The 14,703-nt window shown below is 48.4% G+C and overlaps 2 protein-coding genes across 11 annotated transcripts in view; one reads left to right on the top strand and one right to left on the bottom strand.

Annotated features, from left to right (window-relative positions):
• The first annotated feature begins 221 nt into the window (after positions 1-221).
• PDCD5 (programmed cell death 5) lies at positions 222-6,286 on the top strand. 2 transcript variants are annotated; one of them, XM_025425248.3, is made up of 6 exons: positions 225-383; positions 1,159-1,196; positions 3,960-4,021; positions 4,761-4,852; positions 5,736-5,807; positions 6,099-6,286. In XM_025425248.3, exons 1-6 carry the CDS (start codon positions 318-320, stop codon positions 6,144-6,146), a joined length of 378 nt encoding a protein of 125 aa, XP_025281033.1. In that variant the 5' UTR covers positions 225-317; the 3' UTR covers positions 6,147-6,286. The 2 variants fall into 2 exon arrangements, with proteins under 2 accessions (XP_025281034.1, XP_025281033.1); XM_025425249.3 differs by lacking the exons at positions 5,736-5,807; positions 6,099-6,286 and adding an exon at positions 4,941-5,701 and having other exon boundaries at positions 222-383.
• Positions 6,287-8,466: 2,180 nt separating this feature from the next.
• ANKRD27 (ankyrin repeat domain 27) overlaps positions 8,467-14,703 on the bottom strand; it is a 53,551-nt gene continuing 47,314 nt past the window's right edge. For 7 of the 9 annotated variants that reach the window (XM_025425247.3, XM_025425241.3, XM_025425237.3 and 4 more), the window contains 6 exons: positions 14,161-14,280; positions 13,667-13,828; positions 12,454-12,565; positions 11,107-11,185; positions 10,859-10,931; positions 8,467-9,828 (listed from right to left, as the gene is read on the bottom strand). In XM_025425247.3, the coding sequence (XP_025281032.1) occupies positions 9,592-9,828; positions 10,859-10,931; positions 11,107-11,185; positions 12,454-12,565; positions 13,667-13,828; positions 14,161-14,280 (783 nt within the window). In that variant the 3' untranslated portion in view covers positions 8,467-9,591. The other 2 variants (XM_025425239.3, XM_025425240.3) reach the window with 2 other exon arrangements.

The following is a 14,703-nucleotide window of genomic DNA, read 5'->3' as shown; positions in this document are numbered from 1 at the left end:
TGCGACGGGACCCGTTTGCAGCCGACCGTCGTCCCGCGGGGCGAGAGCAGCAGGCCCGGGGGCGCGCGGGGAAGCAGGTGGCGCTCGAGCAGCCCCGCCCCGGGAGCCCCGCCCCGGGAGCCCCGCCCCGCCCCGCCCCGCCTGCGATCGCGCCCTCGGGCCTCTCCCGGCGCCCTGGCGGCGGCGCGCGCGGCTCGGGGCTCGATTGGTGCTGCCTGGGCGCGGCGGGCGCCTGCGCAGTGGGCCGGCCGTGCGCGCGCCGAGGCTGCGGGGCCCGCGGAGCGAGGTGGCGGCTGCTCGCCCCGGACGGCCGCGCCATGGCGGAGGAGGAGCTGGAGGCGCTGAGGAAGCAGAGGCTGGCGGAGCTGCAGGCGAAGCACGGGGTGAGCGCGCCCGCCGCCGCCGCCGCCGCCGCCGCCGCCGCCCGGGGTGGAGCTCGGGCCCTCCGGGCGCGGGGGCGTTGGGGCGGCCGGGCCGACCGCGTGCGGCCTCCCCGGGCCGCCCTGGCTCTCGGCCTCCCGGCGCCGACTGCCTTCCACCCGGGCCGTCTGCGGGCTTCGGGGGCCCTGGCCGGGCGCGAGCGGGGCGCGGCGGGGGCCGGGGAGCATCCTCGCTGACGGAGCGGAGGGTGCGGGGAGGAGCCTCCTCCCGGGGGAGAAGCGCTGCGGCGGGTGACGGGGGGGCGGGGCGAGGAGAGGGGGCGGGGCTGGCGAGGGGAGGGGCGGGGCCTCCGCGGGGAGGGGGCGGGGCCGCCGGGGGTCTGCAGCGGGGCTGGCGAGGGGGCGGGGCGAGGGGCGGGGCCGCCGCCGGGGGTGTCTGCGGCGGGACGGGATGGGGCGGGGGCGCGGCCGGGGCGCTGCAGCAGGACGGGCCCGGCGGCCCCGCGAACCCCGGCTCCGCAGCACAGGGGGCCCCCCCCCGCCCGGCTGCCGCTAGATCGCGGGGTCCGACGCTTACCGAGACGCGGTAGTGAGTCGAAGCCGTTCCCGCGGATTGCGGGGAGGCCCAGCTTTTCACGATCTCCTGAGAATTTGATCTCGGCCCCTGCGGGAGCCTAGAAAGTGTCAGAAACAAGAAAGTGGTTCCTAGTTGTTTTTTTTTTTTTTCTTTTAAGTGAGATCACTCGACTAAAAGATGTGTGTCTCTCCCCCTCCCCAGGATCCTGGTGATGCAGCCCAGCAGGAAGCAAAGCACAGGTAGGGGCTGCAGCTGTGAACTTTTTGAAGGGTGGTTTGCCCTTTTTTTTTTTTAAGTTATTTTGATAGGCATAGGAGTTTTGCAGGTTTTTCTGGGGTAGAGGTTTTTTACCGTCGTCCCCCCCCCCCCCCCATGATCAGGGTGTTTTCATGATTTGTTAATTAAAGAAACGTGCATGGAAGGAACTCCGCATACTCACCTTGTACTGCAATTGCTGATTGATGTTTGCTTCTCTGCTGCACTGTGATTAACCTTAAAATGAGTCTGATAATAGGACTGCCCCACGGGGCCGCGGGGAGGATTACACGGGCACAGGGCACTGTGCCTCACATTTATGCTTTATAGGCATTCACTGTTACCTTGTTCTTACCGCTCTTTTATTCCCGACGCATGGCAGGGCAGCTCATGCATAGCAGACTTTTTGCGTGAAGACCCAGTTATCTGGGGTTTTTCTTCCTTCTAATTGTAATTTTTAAAAATAACACATAAAATTTTCATGACAGTTTTTCCCCTTTTTTTATAACAATTTTAAAAAAATATTTTATTTATTTATTCGTGAGATAGAGAGGCAGAGACACAGGCAGAGGGAGAAGCAGGCTCCATGCAGGGAACCCAAAGCGGGACTCGATCCCAGGTCTCCAGGATCACATCCTGGGCTGAAGGCGGCGCTAAACCGCTGAGCCACCTGGGCTGCCCTTATAACAGTTTTTAACTGTGAGGTTTGTTATTTATATTCTCATTATTTAACAAATCTTTAGAACTTTTTCATCTTACAGAACCTAAACTCTGTGAAACTCTGTACTTACTTAGGGAACACCACCACATGTTCCCCTCTTTCCATCATGCTGCCATTTAACTCATTCATTCAGCAACTATATATATATATATATATATATATATATAATATTTAAAGATGTATTTATTTATTTTAGAGGCTGAGTGCACATGTGAGTGAGGGGAGGGGCAGCGGGAGGGAGAGAAGGCCTGAGCAGATTCTCCTCTGGGCTCTGAGCCCAAGGCGGGGCTCAAGAAACCATGACCTGGAGACCAGGACCAGAGAGCCAGGACCAAGAGGCGGATGCTCAGCCACTGAGCCGCCGAGGCGCCCCCCGTTCAGCAGATATTCATTGAGCACTAGGTCTGGGGCAAGCACTGTGCTGGATCTACAGAAATGGGCAAGGCAAAGAAGGTTCCATCCTTACATGGCTTGTTAGTGGGAGGGTGGTGCTAAGAAAATGCAACTACTACATGAATTTCATTGATTCTAAGGTGTACATTTTTCGCATTTTAACACAGATTGGGATATGTCTCCTGTGCATCACTCTTGTCCTGGATTCTTCCAGAGAAGATTTATTTTTGTTTCTGCCATCATCACTTGGGTACATTTCTAACCTGAGACCTTTTAAAGTTAAATTCTGTGCCTGAGATTCCACTTCCCCTCAAGCAGCCTAAATTAAGACAGCAAACCTGTAAGACTAAAGCTTGAAGTTCAAACTCTTAAGGGGAACTTTTTTCTTCCACTCAGGGCTGAGGCCGACGCCTCCGTCCTTCCTTGCTGCCCCTTTCTGAGCCGCTGGCATATTTTTTGTTTACTGTGGACGTTACTCTGATGCCCCAGCTTTGAGTGAGGGTCTCTTGCTAGACTCACCTGGGGTGTTTTTTATTTTTGTTTTGTTCTTAGAGGTACCTAAAACTATGGTGCATCTTACAGCCGATGGCATCTTAGAATCAGTAAAATACAGTAACGGCTGTTCGTACCAGGGTTGAAGTACTCAGGAGCAATAAGGAAATGGCCTGTGGAAATGGGCTGTAAGCCCTGTTCCTAGACCTTTTCAGGAGGGGGTGGTTAGGTGGTACAGTCAGCCCCAGCTCCTCTTCTGATTCGGCCAGGGGATCTGCTTTTGTCTGTGTTGTGTATTAAGTTCCCTAAAGGACTTAATTTGGGGGAAAAATTTTTTTGCTGCTTAAATAAAAGTCTGAAAACCACTGTCCTATGAATCTGAACTAGTTCCCGCTTGAATAGGTAGAAAGATGCAAGGATAGTTGCAGGGTTATAATTTCACTCTCTGCCCACTCGAAAAGTGGAACCGAGAGTCCGAAACCTTGGGCTCAGCCTGAGTGGCTCAGCTGGCTAAGCATCCAGCTTTTGATTTTGGCTCAGGTCATGATCTCATGGGTTGTGAGATTAAGTCCCACGCTGGGCTCTGCGCTCACCAAGTCTGAAGATTCTCTTCTCTTCCTCTGCCCCTCACCGCACTTGGGCACGTGTTGTCATCGGCTCTCTCAAATAAATAAATCTTGAGAAGAAAAGAAACATAGGGCCTGGTTCTAGCTTGGCCGTGATTACCTGTGTCCCTGTTACAGCTTCCCTAGGTCTCAGCTTCTTCAGCTCTAAAAGTACCACACAGATTAATCCTTTGGTCCTTTAATTGCCTGGAATCTCACTACAAATTTCTCGGACTTCTCACACACTGTGTACTGAATAAATGTTGGTGGTTGAACTAAAACTCCCCCCTGAACTGTGAAAATGTAGGTCTAGTCTACACCCACCCACATAAAATGAAGCTGGCTTTTGAGGGCAGAGGTGGACTCTTCTTGCTGAATATGGTGGTGCCACCCGCACAGTGCCCGCTGTTGCGCAGTCCGTGCACACGGCAGGCTTCCTTCCGTCTCGGGAAACATTGGGAGAAGTTCTGTTTTCGTATGTTCGGTAGGAATGCTGACAGCATAGTTCTAATTTTGCTGACCTGTTTTTGTTGTAGGGAAGCAGAGATGAGGAACAGTATCTTAGCCCAAGTCCTGGATCAGTCGGCCCGGGCCCGTTGTAAGCATCTTGTTTCCTTTAAGTTGTTTCTGTAACATTGACTTGAGTCCGTTGAATAGGCAGTGATCTATGAAATCATGGCTAATTCTGGATTAAATATTGTTTAACCTAAAAACACGACGCAGATAATACTGCAGGAAATGTGAAGTTTATAAATCTAAAGAAATATATTTAAATCATTATCAACAATACCAGCTCAGTTCTCTCTTACCAAGGAGATGATCTCCAAGTGCACATTAGGTAAGATTTACAGGAAACAACTCTTAAATCGAGTCAGCCACAAAATGTTGCTGGCAGTTGATGTGGGGGATGGAGACTTGGGGTTTATTGTCTGTTTTAGTGTACATTCATAACTTTTCATAATACCAAACCAATGAAGGAGAACGTAGTAAAACAAGCCCAATCAGGACGAACTAGGAATTTTGTATTGTAGCCTGAAGCGCAGTGTAGAAGCATCATGAGGTGGATGATCACGATTCCGTATGTGTGGTATTAGAGAAGCTGTGTTCCAGAGGGCAGTCGTTTAAAAAAAAAAAAATTAAAGAGCATCTGGCTTAGAATCTGAGGACCCAGGTTTAATCTTGGCTCTGGCACGGCTGAACCTCAGTTTCCCCTTTGTAAGAGGGGTAATAGTACCATCCATCCGCCCACTGCGTCTGTGAAGTGCTTTGGAAATGCCACTGCATAGTTTTAAGTCCTGTAAGTGCATTTAGTTTTGACTCCTTCTTTCTCTTTTTAGTAAGTAACTTAGCACTTGTAAAGCCTGAAAAAACTAAAGCAGTAGAGAATTACCTCATACAGATGGCAAGATACGGACAACTCAGTGGGAAGGTAAGCCTGGCCTGCCTTGAGGCGGTTCTACCTCTTACCTAACTTTATCAAACATCTTTACAAGGTCAGCTTCATTTTCTGGTTACAGAAATTCCTGGTGACTATTTCAGTGAGGCACTTAGACAGGAGGGAATCGTTGTATCTGCCATAAATCCTAAAAGATAACTGATTGCCTTTCCTAAAACCCTCTGCTGCTTCCCTTCCTGGTGTTGTGAGCGATGGGCGTGTAACCAGGGACCGTTAGGGTCAGCATCCAATTGCTTCTGCACTGGAGGCAGGTTTGTCAGTGACACCGACTAACGTCCTGCCAACGATGGAAGTTAAGCTTGTTTTGCAAATGAGGAGGTGCTAAAATTTCTGGTTATTACGTGCCCTGCTGTGACACCGTGATGCGTGTCTTCTGGTGAGCCTTCCTTCAAGATCCAGATGAGCCCCACCTGCACCTGCTGCCTCCACAGCCTGCGGGAGTCATTCTGCCCTGAACCCCTTAACGCTGAGCATGCACGGGAGACACGACGACTGCTTCATCTTTTCTGAGTGACTTCTCCTGCACTTACGCTTCTCCGGGGCAGACCCTCTGTTACGGGTCTCTGTGCCTGACCCTCAACAGCAGTTGGTGTAGGTGGTTGTCCGCTGGTGGTGATGGAGGTGTTCTTAAAAGACGGGAACCTTGGACTCTCCTGAGAAAGCTAATGTCGATGGGTACTTACCTTTCCTCAAGTGAGCCTCGCAGAGCGAAATCCTTGTGGAACAAACTGCTAGTTAGACCCTCCCATCTTGCCTTTCCTTCCCTCTTGACCTCTTCCCCCACATCCCAGAATGATTAAAACCATTGTCTCCTGAGATAAACTCTTAGTACTGTTTTTCTTTCTGGTTATCCTAGGTATCAGAACAAGGTTTAATAGAAATCCTTGAAAAAGTAAGCCAACAAACAGAAAAGAAAACCACAGTTAAAGTAAGTGTCCCCAAATGCTCGTGGCAAAAGAAAAAGATTGCTGTTTTAAGTGTTGTGTTAAATACGCACTATATCAAAACATGTTTCAGCCCATAGACCTTTCCATTTTGTGAAAGTTTGGGGAGAAAGTGCCGAGGGGATCTGTCGTTCCCCCTCCCCCCATAGACCTGAAACATTAAGCTGTTTTAAAGACCTGGTGTCTTGCTGTAGTAGGTAGACCTTGTTGTTCTCAGAGCCTGAGTTATGCCTTATTAAACATGTTATGACATTCACTTAATTTCCCTCCTCCAGTTCAACAGAAGAAAAGTCATGGACTCTGATGAAGAGGACGATTATTGAAATTTAAGATGTTTAGAGACTGGAACTTAATGGAACAGTTCTAAGATAATACTGGGTAGAAGTGAAGATCTGATTGTTTACTTTGTTTATTGTCTAAATGCCTTTTAAAAAAAATAAACTTGTTATGCAAAATAAAATAACTCTTGGGCAGAGTTGTTTGTGTATCATGGCTGAATGAACAGAAGATCTGCATTTTTTCTTTTCCTACCAAGTTCTAAAAAGTGTGGCGGCGTGAACCTCGTCCTTTGCAAGTGTGACCTTAGCCTTAGGAAGATGGCCTTCGCAGAAACTGAAGCGGCTTACTCTTCACTTAAGAAGAAAATAGCATCCAGTAATATTGTGGTAGTTAAAACCCATGGATTGAGAGGAATCAACTCTAATATTTAACATCTTTCCAAGGCCTAGGTTCTGAAACCAGGTAAACGATTTTTCTTCCTGAAGGTAGTACTTACGTTCAACCTAATTCTAAGAAAATTCTTAGTTTTGGTTTCATTTATAATCTGCTTTTCAAAGGCACTGAGACCAAATGATGTGACAAGTATCCCCCGTGGCCCAGACAGCCCGTGTACCTAGAGTGATGCTTGCGTTGTAGGAGGTTACCAGGCTAACTGGGAGATACTGGTGGTGATACCTCAACGGTAACAAATGTGGGTGTAAGAGAAGTGCCTTCTAGTGGTCAAGTCCAGATGAGACAGTTGAGCAGTTAAGACATTTTGGTAGAAAGATTCTGAGTTCTTCACAGATAAAAGCTGCAGGTAACTTAACTGTCATCTCTTCTGTTGGGCTCTCCACCCACTAGGTTTTAAAACTTGTGCCAGTAAATTGATCTGTCAGGTGAGCTCTTTGGTGTAACCTGGAGGTTCCAGGCCAGGAGGAAGTCCGTAACATTCTGAGAGGTGAACAGGATTAGTAGCAGGAAAAGTGCTTTACAGTCCCCACCTGCTTTAGCTCACGTACTGCTGATCTGTGTTTAAACTGTGTATTTGAGAGGTTACAGTTTATTGAGGCTTGAAATTGGAACCGTGGCCAACGAAGAAAGTCAAGTGTTGGGAGCACCTAGCATTCCTGAATAAACAAATGAGTGGAATGGTTACGTCAAACTTTTTTAAAAGGGACAAAATCAGTCAAATGTAAGTTTCACTCGGGGATTTTAAAGAATCCCAATTACAAGTGAACTTTGCTTTTGGTCTCATTTACATAAAAACCCTGGAGGGAGGCTCAGCAAGTTGTGTTAACATGCTTCTTCCTACAGAATAACCACTGTCCTGACAGCAGATGCCTATATGAATGTGTTTAAATGGTCAAACCCGTCCTGTCCTCCAGAGACACTTGAGAATGGAAAGATAGAAGCTCTAGAAGGCGGAAAAGGGGGGTGGAGTATGTTTCGGCCTCGGAAATGAGGAGTGGTTATTCTGAGCTTCCTGATTGACAATACTTTGAATTCAAAACATACTTACACAGAAATTTGGGCATTACCAATTTGAGTTGTCAAGTTTAAAGTGGGAAAGCAATTGGAGAAAAACATGTGTTTTTAAAAGAAATCGAGGTGGTCATTTCGGGTGGCTCACCCTTCCGATGACCAGAGTAGCTCAAGAAGCAGTTTGTCCCCTAAAACTGTCTCATTCAAGGTATTTATGTCTCCAGGAGACCCTGGAAACTGCCAATTTGGATGACCCCGCCAAGCAGGCCTCAACCACAGCTCTGACAGTGCAAGCATCAGCCCCATTAACTTCTCTTGACCCTGTTTCCTCCTTTGACAATTTTACCAATCGGGGCAATTGTTAGAATCAACTAGGAGTAGACCTAAAAGTTTTCAAGATTATATTGTACCACCCCAAAAAATCAGGTGATACCAAATGTGTGTATTTGCAACTTGGCTGTGTTGATAAACTGCACAGGATACAGTTTCCTAATTAGGGTGACCGTGAACCACAACAACTGGCCAACACAGGCAGTTTTGTTTTAAAACTGGTGAAAAGGAAGAAAAATAAATCAGGACAAAGGAGTCTGCAAAGCAACCGTGCTTATTTCTGTTTGAGCTAAAAAGCTGTATTACATTCATTTTTGTTCTGATTTAAAAGCCTTTGCTATTGCACCTACTAGATTGTCAGGCCTAAGCAGGGGAATGGATAAGGGTCTGCTCTGAATGATGCAGTTTACATATTTAAGGGACATCTAGTAACTGAAATACACACATCCATCCAGTGGGGCATGATCGTTCCATACGCAGAGCGCATGTTTGTAGCAGACAGGCTGAGAAATGCCCCCCCCCCCCCAATCTCCAGAGCAAGACATTAAAAAAGTGCACCATGACACGCTCAAGAATCATAAAGTTTACTGTTTCTTTCCCATCATTTGGCACATATCCAAGGCACATTAGAAAATTAGAAATCATAAATTACTTTGTAGAAAAATAATCAGCCCCTCCCTTCTATACATACACAAGTATTTCCAAGAACATGCACAGAACCATTTCCATATTACAAAGTTATTTGAAAAGGTAGGTACTCAGGACAAACCCATATCTGCGGCTGTAGACCAATTAGTAACATAAAAAAATAAGAGTATAATCTATAGAAATTTATAAAAAGGAATAAATGGCAATAAGTTCTAACTGAAAGTAACTCTGACCTGGTTTGTGCTGCAAGTTTTGAATCGGAATCAAAAGACTAAGAAAAGATGTGCCAAATCTCTCTAGTTCAGTAACCATCCATCAGGAATGATGTCTAAGGGAGGTTTTTAACGGACGGGGATGTCTCGAGAGACACTGATACAGGTGCATGTGTGCAGTGATCAAATATCTGTACTTACTCTGTTGGAAGAAAAGTCACACGCAACTTTCCCCACATACACAGCGTAGTAGAGGTCATAAATGTCCTTTTCACTAAGATGAACATCACAATGGCATGTAGGCATCTTTGGGTTCAAGTGCTGCTTTGCAAAGGAACGTTTCCCAGGTCCTCTTGTCCGTTCCCCCGTGTCGCTTTGGCCCGGCCTCCACAACCATGGCACCTCAACTGCTTCCCCACAGCTTATCCCAGAAGGAGGAATTCTTTCAGCCTGTGGTTTGCTCACTTGTCCACATCACGGAGGTTAGCACCTTTCGTTAGGAGGAGGTCAGAATCTGGTGACGAAACCTCGCCCGGTAGCCAGGGAACCCTACTGCTTCAGCAGAAACGTTCGCCTGCTCTCAGGGATCTGGACCCCACTGGAACTGGTGTGTGTTCCTTTCCCAGGGAATGCGTGAGCTTAGGAGAGGAAAGACGTGGTGATCGTTTTCTTGGTTGCATTCTTTCCCTCGGCCGCAGAAAAACTTTCAGGAACTTTCTGCTCTTCTTGCAAATCCAACAGAAAGCCCTTTTCTCGTTCTCAGCCATGTTCCCGCTGGGCCCCTCCTTGCCGAGGACCCACTTCTTGGCAGCCAATGTAACAACTGCTATCACCGTTAAGACTGGGAAGCGGTATCGGCCTCTGGGGATGTGCTTGGGTTGCCGGCGGAGCCTGGGCTCACGGATACGACTGGGTCCTCGACTGTGTGTCTGCGCAGCATCCGCCTGTTGGCAGGAACGCTTTGTTTCGGTCCAGGCCTCTCGGGCCGATTGCCGCCTCCTCTGTCAGCAGTCTCAGATCTGCTCTGGTCTGGCAGGTTGCTCTGTCTGCCTGTGACTGTTTGCCTCCCTGGCTGAAGAAACGGTACAATTCAAGCAGTTCATTTGCACTGCACTTTAAACAAGAAACCACACAAGCAAGAACAGTGCTCTTGGGTGTTTCTGGGTACCCAGGCACATTGGGTACCTTCTGGGCATAATTTTCAGCTGTGACATCCCCAGGGGGACAGTATGGCGTGTGCGTACGCCATGCGTCAGACACCACCTGTCTGCACATTTAGTCTTTATGACTCGTAACAAGTGTGCACTAATCGCTGCCCCCGTTTACAGCTGAGGACACGGGATCGGCAAATGGAAGCAACCTGCCTGACGTCCCCATAGCTCACAAGAGAAAAGCACTCAGTGGAACCCGAGCAGATTTCAAAGTTTGCGGGTTTCCCATGCAGCAACACATCTGTTAGCAAAGTCATGAAAGGTCACAAAGCAGATTGAAATTAGTCGTGTTAACAAACATCGCTTTAGTCCTCTACAAGATTTCGGACTTCGGTATATCTGCTTCAGCGAGCCTATGCCACACAGGCTGTGAAGTCTGCTTCTCGTCAACCGTCATATATCACGAGGAGCAATAAGAAAAGTCACATTTCTGAGAAGAGTCACCTAATAGTACAACAGAATGTAAAGCAAGCTTCTCTTTATCAGCGAGTGGGTAAACTGTGCTGTAGGAGGACGGCCACACGCGGACTTGTCCACAGGAGCAGCTCTAGGCCACATCTGGAGAAGTGTCTGCCCATCTACATACGAACTCGGTTTCTTCCTGACATCAATGATTCTCACACTAGCGGCAGCTGAGCTATTTCGCCAGGTACACACACCGTGCCCCGCTGCCTCTCTCCACGCGTGCCCTTATTTCCCGTTTTCCCCTTCACTCTACGTTCTCAATAAAGGGAGTGTGTACTCTTGGCTGTCCCGCTAATGAACTCACCTTAATTGTTAGCTCTCGCAAAGAAGGGAAGCATGAAATGAGAAATGAGTGCGCCGTGGATTTGTTTTGGAAAAAGCCAGGCGTTAAGAAATATGATGATGAGCCAGCGCTGAACAACTCACCTCATGCAGAGAGTCTTCAGTAAAATTAGGGACACTTCTATCTCTTGCCAGAATCTCCCTTGAAGTCCTTCCCCTGAAACCCAAAACAAAGTAAAATCGGGGTCTGAAATAGTGGTGTGAAGCACCCGGCTGGCCACCAGGTGGCAGCATTTGGTGGCCGCAGACTTTTCTTTAACCCACCGACGGGGCCTGCGTTGTAAGTAAAGTAGGATCGAAAGCACAGAAACCAGCTCAAATTTTATACTCACTTAAACTGACCACCTGAGGGGACAAAGTAAAACTGTCTGGTAAAAGGTTCATCTGGCAGGTCATACATTTTTGAGTTCCCTGTAGACAGAAAAGGACAAACCTTTGAAAACTTCCAAAGTAGTCTAAGAATTGGTTTAAAGTCATAGCATAGGTGCAACCTTCCAATTTTCTTAGTTTAACAAAATTTAGAAAATTAAGCACTGCTGTTTGCTTAAAGAAACGTATCAGTAGCGATTTATTACCACGTGAAGCCCCATGGAAAGGAAAGACACGTCTTATTAATACACACGGATATTCTCCAGCGACAGGCAGCTGTGGTCAGACAGCCTCAGGATTATCCAGAGACAGAAGTGGGTTTACTCACATCACTGCACTACAAACAATTTTTTTTAAAGATTTTATGTATTTATTCATGAGAGACAGAGAGAGAGAGAGGCAGAGACACAGGCAGAAGGAGGAGCAGGCTCCACGCAGGGGTCTCCAGAATCACGCCCTGGGCCGAAGGTGGCGCTAAACCGCTGAGCCACCCAGGCTGCCCTACAAACAATATCTTTAAAAAAACAATTAAAAAGAAATAGAGTAGAGGGACACCTGGCTGGCTCGGTCAGTGGTACAGCACGTGACTCTTGATCTCAGGCTTGTGAGTTTGAAACCCACTGCTTACAAAAGAAAAAAAAATCTTAAAACAGGAACACTTGGGCCACTCAGTGGTTGAGCATCTGCCTTTGGCTCAGGACGTGATCTTGGAGTCCCGAGATCGAGTCCTGCATCGGGCTCCCCGCGGGAGCCTGCTTCTCCCTCTGCCTGTGTCTCTGCCTCTCTTTGTGTGTCTCTCATGAATAATTAATGAAATCTTTAAAAAATAAAGAGCATGGGCCCTATCTAGACTATAGCAAAAAACTTCAGCCCTATCCATGTCTGCCAACTACTCTTCTAATTACCAATAATCTCTATACACCTGCAAATAAAATTTTAAAAATGAATGAATGAATGAATAAAAAACCTTTAAAGTTAGCGGGAAATGCTGCGCCCCAGATGTCCAGGAGATGCTTAGAAAAAGGCCTGGATCTGGGCCATGCGGCATGCAGAACCTCCCAGAGGCTGCTCCTCCTCTGCAGTTGGCAGGGAGGCTGAGTGGCCACCTCGCTCCCTTGGGAGGCATGACCCCCAGCAACCAGAAAACCAGGAGCAAAACAAGCTGCTGAGCTAGGCAGTAACGGACGGCTCTTCGGTGCCCGTCTCCTGCCCCGAGTCATGAGTATAATGACATTCTACGTTCACAATTCAATCAAGGCTCACAAATTTCCCAATAAGCCCACACTGAGAATCAGAATGTAACTTCTTACATTTTTTCCTGATCTTAACCGTCACGTACTCCTTGCGGTCTGTTTGGCCCACGTCGTCCACGGACGCCACACAGCTCGGTACCACTTGAAGTAATTCCATTATTTTTGAGTTCTACAATTTGAAAGGGAGAAGGTTAACAGTAATATTTTTCACTCTTAGCAGGTTATTGCCTGGTTTTGACCTGTCAGTCTTGGTGCCGCTGGGCAGAAAGGCAGACGAAGCTGCAGCCACAGGGCCTCGAGGGGAGGAGCAGCCCTGCCCCGGGGGCCCGGGATAACGGGATCTCTTATCGCAGTTACCATGAGGTCACCGACGGCCCAGCACATAGTAAGTACTCAATAAAAAACACTCATCTTTATCGTCAGTTGAGAAAGTTGCTCAGGGAAGGTTTAAAATATTTCAATTCTGTGAAGAAATGTCACAGAATTTGGCTCAGGGCGTGATCCTGGAGTCCCGGGATCGAGTCCCAGGATCGAGTCCCACATCGGGCTCCCTGCTTGGACTCTGCTTCTCCCTCTGCCTATGTTTCTGCCTCTCTCTGTGTCTCTGAGTAAATAAATAAAATCTTTAAAAAAAAATGTCACTGAAAAATAATGTGATGAGCCTATGAGTACGTTGGGTTTATGGGGACTTTTTCATGACACCAGTGTCCTTTAACGGCCTACTAGCTGTGTATCCAGAGTCGAAAATGAAAACACTCAATGTGAAAATGGGGACAGGAGACAGCTCGCTTCTCCCAGGAGAGGAAGCTTCTCCTCACCAGTTCTCTGTGCAAACACCCACAGCGCTGGAAGGAGGGGGGAACTGGTCATCCAATCCCCTTACACGGAGAATAACTCAGGGAGTCTTAGAACCACCAACCAACCAAATTTCTCCATTGTGCTAAGACCCCAGGTGCCCAGTGCAGGGAGGGTGAGCCCAGAACACGGCCTCAGCTTGCTGCTTCCCCGTGAGCACCTGATGGCTCGTCCCTGGGCCAACCAGGGCACCCGCACCTGCAGTTACTGGGGGCGGGGGGCACCTCTGTGCACCCCTTCAAAGGCGAGCCCTGAAAGACTGGCTCCTGGCTCCCCGGGCAGGCCACCTCTGACCCAGGGACCAAGGACTGATATTTAGCCACACTGACAGACTCCAAGCGCAGCAATTTGAAGGTCGGCCACGGCCTCATCGGATGTGGTTTAACCACAGGGAATCCCTGAAGCGCCCACTCACCTGTTCAGCACAATCGATGGCGGTGCACTGCCGCTTGTTCACCACCTGAACTGATGCCCCATGAAGCAGAAGCAGCTCCACCACGAAGACGTGCTTTTCTATCACCGCCTCGTGCAGCGCTGTGTTACCCTTATTGTTACAGACGTTGATGGAGGCCCCGTGCTAGAAGGAGAAACCGTGTAATCAAAAGGAATGCCAGAGGGGCGCCTGGGTGGCTCAGTCGGTTAAGCGTCCAACTCTTGATTTTGGCTCAGATCATGATCTCAGGGAGGTGAGATCGAGCCCCGTGTCAGGCTCTGTGCCGGGCATGCAGCCTGCTCTAGATTCTCTGTGTCCTTCTCCCTCTGTTCCTTCCTCCCCACCCCCGGCTAGCACATGCTGCTCCCTCTCTCTCTCAAAACAAAAGCAAAAACAAAAACAAAAGGAATGCCAGAAAACAATGAGGACCCCACTACTGACGAGTATCAGCGGCTCCAGGGCTGGGGGGCCCTTACCTGTAACAGCAATGCTGCAACTTCGTGGTAGCCGTTGGAACAGGCGTAAATGAGGGGTGTGTTTCCACTTATATCCTTTTTATTGGGTTTTGCTTTAGAATCCAATAGACACCTCACCACCTAGCCCAGAGAAGACAAATTTTCAACTTTAATTAAAGTTATAGAAGAAATTCTTTAACTTGACATCCTTACGACTTTCCCCTAAGTTTATTTGGGAGGCTCTTTAGACACGCCTGACTCAGGAGAACACAGACCAAGTGAAGCGGGGCGCAACGGACATTTGGTGAGGGTCTCCTCCACCAGGCAACGTGCTAGTGCAATTTTTTTTGTCCATGTCATCATGTGACCTGCCCTCTGGAGGGCTGGAATTATTACTCTAGTTCTACAGATGGGATAACTGATGTTTGAAGTGCTATGCGAGCTGTTACAAGAGAGATGGAAGACCTGATTTGGTTCCTGTCTTTTATTTTTTAAGGAAGCACCACACCCAACATGGGGCTTGAGCTCACAACCCTGAGATAAGTGTCACATGATCTAACCAAC

The sequence above is a fragment of the Canis lupus genome, chromosome 1 (assembly GCF_003254725.2).
Source record: "Canis lupus dingo isolate Sandy chromosome 1, ASM325472v2, whole genome shotgun sequence".
Classification (NCBI taxonomy): Eukaryota; Metazoa; Chordata; class Mammalia; order Carnivora; family Canidae; genus Canis; species Canis lupus.
Note: the sequence above shows the minus strand (reverse complement) of the source record. Positions and strands in the feature narration are given on the sequence as shown.